The sequence below is a fragment of the Hylobates moloch genome, unplaced genomic scaffold, assembly GCF_009828535.3.
Source record: "Hylobates moloch isolate HMO894 unplaced genomic scaffold, HMol_V3 SCAFFOLD_6, whole genome shotgun sequence".
In the NCBI taxonomy this organism is placed as follows: Eukaryota; Metazoa; Chordata; class Mammalia; order Primates; family Hylobatidae; genus Hylobates; species Hylobates moloch.
Genome location: NW_026652281.1, coordinates 131,086,457 through 131,096,162, shown reverse-complemented (window position 1 = coordinate 131,096,162; position 9,706 = coordinate 131,086,457). Strand labels below are relative to the sequence as shown.

The 9,706-nt window shown below is 37.1% G+C and overlaps 1 protein-coding gene across 6 annotated transcripts in view; it reads left to right on the top strand.

Annotated features, from left to right (window-relative positions):
• The window catches only part of FAM114A2 (family with sequence similarity 114 member A2), a 46,021-nt gene that overhangs the window by 2,324 nt on the left and 33,991 nt on the right, over positions 1 to 9,706 (top strand). For all 6 annotated transcript variants that reach the window (XM_032158440.2, XM_058440069.1, XM_032158441.2 and 3 more), the window contains 6 exons: positions 1,674 to 1,897; positions 2,264 to 2,363; positions 2,757 to 2,849; positions 7,037 to 7,128; positions 8,335 to 8,469; positions 9,273 to 9,431. In XM_032158440.2, coding sequence (XP_032014331.1) covers positions 1,688 to 1,897; positions 2,264 to 2,363; positions 2,757 to 2,849; positions 7,037 to 7,128; positions 8,335 to 8,469; positions 9,273 to 9,431 — 789 coding nt within the window. In that variant the 5' untranslated portion in view covers positions 1,674 to 1,687. The remainder of the gene's footprint in view (positions 1 to 1,673; positions 1,898 to 2,263; positions 2,364 to 2,756; positions 2,850 to 7,036; positions 7,129 to 8,334; positions 8,470 to 9,272; positions 9,432 to 9,706) is intronic.

Genomic DNA, 9,706 nt, shown 5'->3' with positions numbered 1-9,706 from the left:
GGTCTGGCAGGGATGTTTCAGCATTTTGTGTGTTGGACTGAATGCAGCATCTTCTATAGTGCTGCATCCAGTCTCCCTTAGTTTTAATATGCCTTTCTTTTCTAATACATTAGAAGCATTTTGATAGCATGGGTTGGGTCTAATTCTGCGCTTAGTACATGTCAGTACATACCTACAGCGTGTGTGTACATATGTGTGAGGTGTATTGATTTCTACTCTGATAATCCTTGATTATCCTGGAAACTAGTGTCTGTTCTTTGTAGAGACACCGATAGTATCTTGGCTTTAATTGCCAAAGAGCTCTACATCTGGAAGGAATTGAATTGAGTAACATTGGTATTCAAAAGTTGATCTGACATAAATCCTATCTGATGGCTTAAATTTCATAATGTCCTGGAAAAATTGAGGTAGGAATGATTAATAACTAAAAGATTTTTACGGACAATAAATAAAAGGAAAAATTGATAAATTATACCTCATTAAAATTAAAGACTTGCTCTGAAAGGCCCAACGGAGACAATTAAAAGATAAGCCACAGACTGGAAAAAAATATTTGCAAACCACATATTCTACAGAATATATGAAGAGCTCTCAAAACTCAACAGTAAAAAAAAAATCTCATTAGAAAATGGGCAAAAGATAAAAAGATATTTCACTGACAAGGATATACAGATGGCATATAGGCACATGAAAAGATGTTCAACCTTATTATGTCTTAGAGAAATGCAACTTAAATCCACAGTGAGATATCACCACACAACTGTCAGAATGGCTCAAATAAAAAAGTAGCGACAGTGTCAAATGCTGGCAAGAATGCAGAAAAACTTGATCACTCATACATTGCTGGTGGAAATGTAAAACGGTGTAGCTAGTCTGGAAAAGAGTATGGCAGTTTCTCATAAAACTAAATGTGAACTTAACCATATGACCCAGCAATTGCACTCTTGGTCATTTACCCCAGAGAAATGAAAGCTTATGTTCCCCAAAAAACCTATACATGAACTTTCATAGCTGTTTTATTTATAATAGTCCCAAACTGGAAACAATACAGATATCCTTCAGTGGATAAATGGGTAAATTGTGATACATGTATACTATGGAATACTACTCAGAAATAAAAAGGAATATTGATACAAATTAAATTGATCTTGAGGGGCTTATGTTGAATGAAAAAAGTCAATAGGTAACATGCTGTATGATTTCGTTTATATAACATCTCGAAATGACAGAATTACAGAGATGGACACCTGTCCATCAGAGAGATCAGTAATTGCTTTGGGTTGGAAGGAGTGTGGGAGGTGGTTATGGCTAAAAAAAGGATAGCACAAGGGATCCTTGTGACTGAACTGTTCTGTATCTTGATTGTGGTAGTGATAGTCACACGAAGCTATACATGTGATAAAATTTTATAGAACTAAATACAAATGAGTGTGTGTAAAACTGATAAAGTCTGAATGAGATCAGTGGATTGCATTGATAACAGTTTCCTGGTTGTGATATTTGTGGAAGTTTTACCATTGGGGGAAACTGGATGAAGGTGTATGGGATCTCTGTATTATTCCTTATACTTGTATGTGAATCTATGATAATCTCAAACTAAAAAATTTAAACAAATACTTTATACCAAAGAAGCCTATGTAAATGTTTTTTTTTTTTGGCTTTCATTTTACCAGCTGATGTTCTAATCATGTCAGATAAAGATGATATTGAGACTCCACTGCTAACTGAAGCAGCCCCCATCCTTGAAGATGGAAACTGTGAGCCAGCCAAGAATTCTGAGTCTGTTGACCAAGGTGCCAAACCAGAGAGTAAATCAGAACCTGTAATTTCCACTCGGAAAAGACCAGAGACCAAACCTTCCAGTGACCTTGAGACTTCAAAAGTTCTCCCTATTCAGGTATCACAGACCACAGACAAAGTAGGGTATCTATTAAAATATTAGGATTAAAAAATGTTGGGGCTAAAATAAATTTGGCATAAATACCAATTTAGAATTGCTCTTATTTCTTTCTCTTTACAACCCTAAAATATAGTCTTTTCAGTTCTATAAATGCCTTTATGAATAATTGCTTTTGCTACATGGTACTTACATGCTGATAGCATATATCTGCCAGTCAAGCAATACATTTCTTTAGCTAAATAATATGTATTTGTTCACCCATGCTTTTGGCTAATAATTAGATACCTTGTCTGTACATTCTGATTTTCCTCTAATTTTTTCATTTTTCTTTGCCTTTTGTTTTTCTGCCTACTGGGAAATTAGGATAATGTTTCCAAAGATGTACCCCAGACCAGATGGGGTTATTGGGGGAGCTGGGGCAAGTCCATACTCTCCTCAGCCTCGGCTACAGTAGCCACAGTAGGTAAGATCATCAGTCATTTAGTTATTTTTGTGTGTATTTTATACAGATCTGCATTGCATATGACTTGGTTAAAATTCTTCCTTTCATGTTTGCTCAAAGGCTTTATAATTTGAGGATGCATTAGTAATGATGGGCTGATATATACTGCCACTAGAGTTTGTAGCATTTCTTCATTAGAATATTGAAGCCTAGGAATTATTACTGTGAACTTATTCTTTGGTGATGATGAATCAATTTTTTTAAGGAAATAGTGCCAAGATTAGTTATATATTGTCAAAATAACATGTCTTGTGGTCCTAAATGATTTTAAAAATCTTCAAGTTTGATTTTTGGTTTGTTTCTTCAGTTTTGGTGACAAATAGCAAAAAAAAAAAAAGTTATTTTTCCCATTAGGACAAGGTATTTCAAATGTCATCGAGAAGGCAGAGACTTCCCTTGGAATCCCTAGTCCCAGTGAAATTTCAACTGAAGTCAAGTATGTAGCAGGTCAGTATATGGAAACATAAAGACCTAGAATTATGAATTGAAATGGAACAGTTGAACTAATTTTTCAGTAGGTATTTATTGGACATCTGATACTCAGGGCATCATGGGACTGTAGTGAGAAAGAGGATTTAGAATCTTTAGCTCCCATTTAGACATCTATGTCCTTTAACTGCTTATTTGTCCCTTTACTTCACTTTCCACATCTGAAATAGAATGATATTTTATATCTCAAGTGACTGTTATAAACATTTAAACAAATAAGGCCATGAATATACAATATAAAAATTGCTTAGCATTTTGCTTGGCATAATTGAATAAGAGACTAATAAGAGTTAGCTGAATCTGAGTCTGTTGTGACACGAGAAAAATAATGTATTGTTTTGGGGGTGTATTCTTTTTGCGTTCAGATTTTCATGAAGACTACGTTTAATTCTAGAGGCTGGCCTTGATCAGACAGAAACCTACTCTCAAACTATGAAGGCTAGAATTATAACCAGAAATCGAGAGGGCCTGGGACCAGAAAATAGGAATCTTTTCAAGGCCTGGTTTGCATTCTTCATCTCTCATGGGCTTTATTGTCTCTCACTCTTGTTTCTTTTTGCTGATCTGTCTTAGTTTTTTTCTTGAAGCAGACTGACTTTCGCTGCTTATTTTCCTCAGCTCCAGCTTTATATTGAATCCTGGCATCAGTTATTTCCACTTCTGAATTCCTAGGTAAAAGAATTAGATCAGTCTAAACTTGGGTCATATGTCCATGGATCACTTATGGCCAGGAGACAAGTCACATGTATAAACATGGCTGCAAAGGACTATGTATGTGAATTGGAGGCACTGTTCTTAGTGATGCCTGCATCAGTTAAACTATTTTAGCTGCAAGTAACAGCATGTGTGAATGAAAGTCAAGTATTTTTCTTACTTAAGGACTCTAGAAGTAGGCTGTTCCAGAGTTAGTTTAGTGGCTCAGTGATGTCAAGGTTCCGGGCTGGCTTCTCTACAGTATTCTTTGTTGATTTCTTTATAGTTTCTTTATGGTTGCCTGATAATACTGCAACTCCAAGTATAGTGTTCTAAAATAACCATGCTCAAAGTCAAGAATGAAGTAGATGGGAAGTGTCATTTCTCCTCATGCATCCCTCTTTCTTTAAAGAGGGGAAATGTTTTCCAGCAGTCCCAAGCATGTTTCTTCTCCAATGCCATTGCCTAGAACAGGATCTCATGTTCTTAATGTAGCAGCAAGAGATGCTGAGAGAGTGTTTTGGGCATTATCAGAAACCTCAAGATCAGGATATGGGTTTAGCAGCCAAGGAAAAAGGGGGTTAGAAGTGGCTTTGTGTATGTTAACAGCAGCATCTTGATGACACTGAAAGATATCTACCACAGAGGGCCATGTTTTAAGAAGGGCTTTGAAAAACTGGGTGAATCCAGAAAAGAGTGAGCTAGATAGTGTAAATCAAAAAGTATTTGAGACAGGTCTCAAGTTAGAGGTTTATTTTGCTAAGTTTGAGGATGCACCTGGGAAAAAGGAATGCAAACCACAGAAACAATCTACCTTCCATACTTTTTTTGAAGAGGGTCTGGGTGACTTCAATATTTAAAGGAGGAAGAGTGGGCTGTAGGGAAAAGAGGAAGAAAAGAAAGGGGAGGGTAGATAAGAGGGGCAAGTGGTTGCCTTCTTTTGAATCTTTGATCAGTGTTCACTGAATCCACATTTTATGTGTAAAAGGAAAGAGCACAGGTAGAGTCAATTATGTATTTGTCTTATGCTCAGTAAATTGGCAGTTTACATGAGATATAGTAAACGTAGAGTAGCTACCTGTGGAAACGTCTGGCCTTCTGTCTGGCCTTTCTGCTTAGGAACAAAGGGAAAGGCAGTTTTTGTGTAACTTAGCTTTCAGCTTAACTGTTCCCTTTGGCATAGTAAATTTGGGGTCCTGAGATTTTATTTTCTTTCACAATAGTGAAATGTCTAGAATTAAAGTCTTATAAGAGAAAGTCTTATAAGAGATATTGAATCTGGTAATCTGGAGAAGGGAGATTGGGAGAATATTCTGGTCTTTTTCTGAAGACTAGCATGGAGAAGAGGATTAGGTTTATTATTCATGGTTTATGGGGAGAGAACTAGTAACTGATACCACTCAGTGGAAGTTATATAGAGTTAGGTTTTAGTTTAATAAAGAGTTTAACAGGGAGAACTTTCCAAAATTACAATGGACTGCCTTTTGATACTAAACCCCTTCTATCTTCTAAAGTTCCTGAGGAAGGAGGTTAATTCCTCTGCCAAGGATGTGTCTTGTAGTCAACATGTATGTTTTCAGAATTTTGAGATAAGCATAGGCCACTGATGGAAATCATTGATCATCTATTAGGGATTTTGTTGTCTTCCTTTAAAGGGTGCTATCTTCTGCTTTCTTTTTGTCGGTGGGCAGTTAAGGTATTTGCAGCTTAAATTGATGCTTTTAAGGCTTTTTTTTTTTTTTGAGACGGAGTCTCACTCTGTCGCCCAGGCTGAAGTGCAGTGGTGCGATCTCAGCTCACTGCAACCTCTGCCTCCTGGGTTCAAACTCTTCTCCTGCCTTAGCCTCCCAAGTGGCTGGGATTGCAAGCATGTGCCATCATGCCTGGCTAATTTTTATATTTTTAGTAGAGGTGAGGTTTTGCCGTGTTGGCCAGGCTGGTCTCAAACTCCTGACCTCAAGTGATCCTCCTGCCTCGGCCTCCCAAAGTGCTGGGATTACAGGCGTAAGCCACCGTGTCTGGCCAAGGCTTTTTGTAAAGCTTGTTTTAGGGTGAGTCTAGAGTGGCCTTTACTCTAAGTACTGTTTATCTCTACTGCTAAGGCTTGACTCTTCTGAAGTCTCCACCTTAATTCCCAGGTGTTTGGTTGGAGGTTAAATGTCTCTCAGCCTAGCATGAGCTCTGGGGATTGCTTAGCTTAGAGCTCCGTGGTAGTTCTTTGTACAGACTTGTGGAGTCTCCCAGTGCCTCAGCAGTGCAGTATTTAAGCAAAAACACCTAAAGGTGTCTTTGGGCATGCCTATGCAGATTCTTAGAACTCTTTAGCTATGTAGCTTCCTCCTCTGTGGTTTTCTGACCTGCAAATTCCAATTGCTTCAGCATTCCCAGATTCCAGTCTCCGTTTCTTCCACTCAAACTGATTGCCATGCCCTGCTTGGGTTTCTCCTCCCTCTGTCATGGCCTGGAAAGCTCCTCTATACAGAAAGCCAAGCCAGTTGTAAGGTTTGCTTTGTTTTTCTTCTTGTGTGAACCAAAGTCTTATACTGCCTATTGTCCTATGTCTGAAGACAGTTGCTTCTTATATATTGTCCAGTTTTTCAGTTGTTGTGGCAGGAGGGTATATCTAATACCAGTTAATCTGTCATGGCTAGAAGTAGAAGTCCTCTCTATAATAGAGTATTTGATAATACTGAAATTATTTGGTATAATGGTTGTTCTCCTATGTGAAATTTTTAAGTTAATAGATTTTTTTTTTGAAACATACCCATCTTTGTAATGTATGTCTGTTTGATTTCTACTAATCATAATTTTCTAGGATAAAATTTAAAATAGACTGGATTTTTAAAAATCAGGTTTATCAAATTATAATTTACACACAGTAAAATTTATTCTTTTTAGGTGTACAGTTTTACATGTTTTGACCAGTATATATACTTCTGTTTATACTGTGTAATCATAGTACACTGTGATTATACAGATGTAGAAAACACTCTATATAGAATGATCAGTACAGATATATAGAATGTTTCCTATATCTGTATTGATAATTGAGACATAAGAATATTTTTATTACCCCAAAAAGGTTCTCTCATGTCCTTTTGTAGTCACTCTGTTCTCCTCTCAGTTCTTAGCAATTACTGATCTGTTTTCTGACCTTATAGTTTGACCTTGTCCAGAAGATTATATAATTGGAATCATACAACATATAGTCTGTTGTATATATCAGCAGTTTGTTTACTAAATTGGATTTTATTTTTGAAATGAAAAGAAAATGAGAACTGCCTATCTTAGCTTTCATTTTAAAATAAGCAAATGGTTTAAAATGATAAAGAGGGCTAAGGCCTAGTGTGTAGTAAGCAGGGTCTAGTTTTAAAAAATTCACATAGATGCTAATAAAGCGTAAGAGTTAAGGGACCTTCCCTTCATGTTTACACATCCCCTCCCTCTTGTAGGAGAGACAAATGCCAAAGAGAATGAAAACTCCTCCCCAGTGGCTGGGGCATTTGGTGTATTCTCGACCATCTCTACTGCTGTTCAGAGCACAGTAAGTAAAAAAGTGCAAGGTGGCCTGTTCCTTTCCGTTATTACAATGGGTTTACATATCTTTCTCTCTCTTTTCTTTGAACAGCCATGTGGACTGATTACTTTTAAAAGAGTCCAAGCCACTGAAGATCAGTCACTTTGGTTTTATGGGTGGAGTGAATGCTACTTGAAAACTTTCATTAAAGCAATAAGGAAGAAAGTAGGAAATAAAGGAGTAGCAATAAATAAGGGAGTAGGAGTTACAGAGAGACAATATACGTATTATTTTATGGATTAGGAATTCTTAATTTGGTGGCCCTAAAAAATGTCTACTTTACAAAAATATTTTTCTCATAGTTGCATCTTTTAGGCAAAGGGGAAATGTGATCTTTATGACAGATATTTGCGAAGCTATATATGATTAAAAACGTTTGTAAGAAGATTATCTAGGAAGCTAAATATCTTTGCTACATGAGGATAGATAGCTAGTTTTTTTAAATTTTAACTTTATTGAAATATACATACAGAAGAATGAAACAATCAGTGTTGTTTGAATTTTCAGTGTGAAACACCCAGAGTAAGAAACAGTATTACTGTACATCAGATCTCCCCACCATCTTGTGTCCTCTCCCAGTTTTCTGTGTCTTCCCCTCTCGCCGTCTCCTGCACCAAGATAACCATAATCCTGACTTCCACCATCATAGGTTAATTTTGCCTGCATTTCAGCTTTACATAAGTGGAATGATATATAGTTATCTAACTGCTTTCATAAACATTATATTTGTATAATTTATCTATGCTGCAGTTTGTGTGGTAGATTTGATTTTCTTTGTTGTATTTCATTGTGAAGCTTTGTCACATTTTGTTTATTCATTCCACAGTTGGTGAGCATTGGGGTAGTTTTCAGTTTGTAGCTATTACAAACAGAGCTGTTATGAACATTTTCGTACATGTCTTCTAATGAACCTCTGTACTTATTTCTGTTAGGATGTAACCATGAGTGGAATTGCTGGGTCATGCAGCTGTAATAGATATTGACAAACAGTTTTCTAACGTGGTTATACCTATTTACATTCCCACAAGCAGTGTGTGATTGTTTCACTTGCCTTACATTCTTGCCAATGCTTGGTATTGTTAGCCACTATTTTTATATAATAAATACACAATAAAAATGCATAAAAATATGTTTTCTCAATATTGTTGTAATGAGGTTGCATGTATTTTCTAGGGAAAGAGTGTTATAAGTGGGGGTTTGGATGCCTTAGAATTCATTGGAAAAAAGACAATGGATGTGATAGCAGAAGGGGATCCTGGATTTAAAAGAACCAAGGGTCTGATGAACCGAAATGCTACACTATCTCAGGTACTGATTATCCTTACCTGTTTACTTCCTGTTTCTGTTTTGATCTGTATTTTTGCCTTTGTTTACTTGGAACCTTGTTAGTGTTTTCAAGAATTTTCAATGTTTATTCAGGCTTTTTTTGGGGGGATCAGGGATCGGTGAGAGCTCTACTGCTTACGAAAACACCCAGCTCTTTTTTCTTCCTCTTTCCTTTCTGCAGGAGCCTCCCATCAGTGCAGTGCAAAATGCTAAACCCTGTCAGGGTTTTTTGTTTGTTTGTTTGTTTTAATGTTTAAATCACTTTCAGAGAAACACCTGGTTCCTTGGGTGTGATTTGCACTGTCTAGGATCAAATTATGTGGCCAGGCGCGGTGGCTCACGGCTATAATCCCAGCACTTTGGGAAGCCGAGGCAGGTGGATCAGTTGAGGTCAGGAGTTCAAGATCAACCTGACCAACATGATGAAACCCTATCTCTTCTAAAAATACAAAAATTAGCTGGATGTGGTGGCGTATGCCTATAATCCCAGCTACTTGGGAGGCTGAAACACGAGAATGGCTTAAACCCGAGAGGCAGAGGTTGCAGTGAGCAGAGATCGTGGCACTGCACTCCAGCCTGGGTGACAGAGTGAAACTCCGTCTCAAATTATGTGTGATCGTTTTTCTTTCTGCAGCTCCTGAGCCTACCAGATTTGAACTGCAGTGCCAAGAATGAAAGGGCAGTCCTCTGTACTGTAACCTGTCTAAGCTTTGCTTCCTTCAATTCTCAGAACTCACCCTTGAGCTCTCATTGTTTGCTACAGTATAATGCCTCCATCTCTTTAGGTTTTACGAGAGGCGAAGGAGAAAGAAGAGATACGGACCTCCAATGAGGTTACCATGGAAACAGACAAGAAAACTCATTATGGGCTACTCTTTGATGAATTTCAAGGCCTTTCACATCTAGAAGCTCTGGAGATGCTTTCCCGAGAAAGTGAAATAAAGGTAATTCCAAGCCAAAATCTCAACTGGAAAAAGTCTTCAAGTAAAAGAATGCTGCATAGTTTCTTTTTTCTTTGTACATTTGGAAGATGAAATGTATTTTTTGTTAGAGGCTTGAGATGCCTTGGAAATACTACCACAAAATAAAAAACTAATGTTTGATTGAACTAATTGCTAAAAGTAGAATTAGTCAAGTATTATTTCTTTAAATTTAAACAAAAAAGACAGATTAACAAAGAGGTCTTAATAGGACATGTGTTATTTTTCGTTCATTTTGG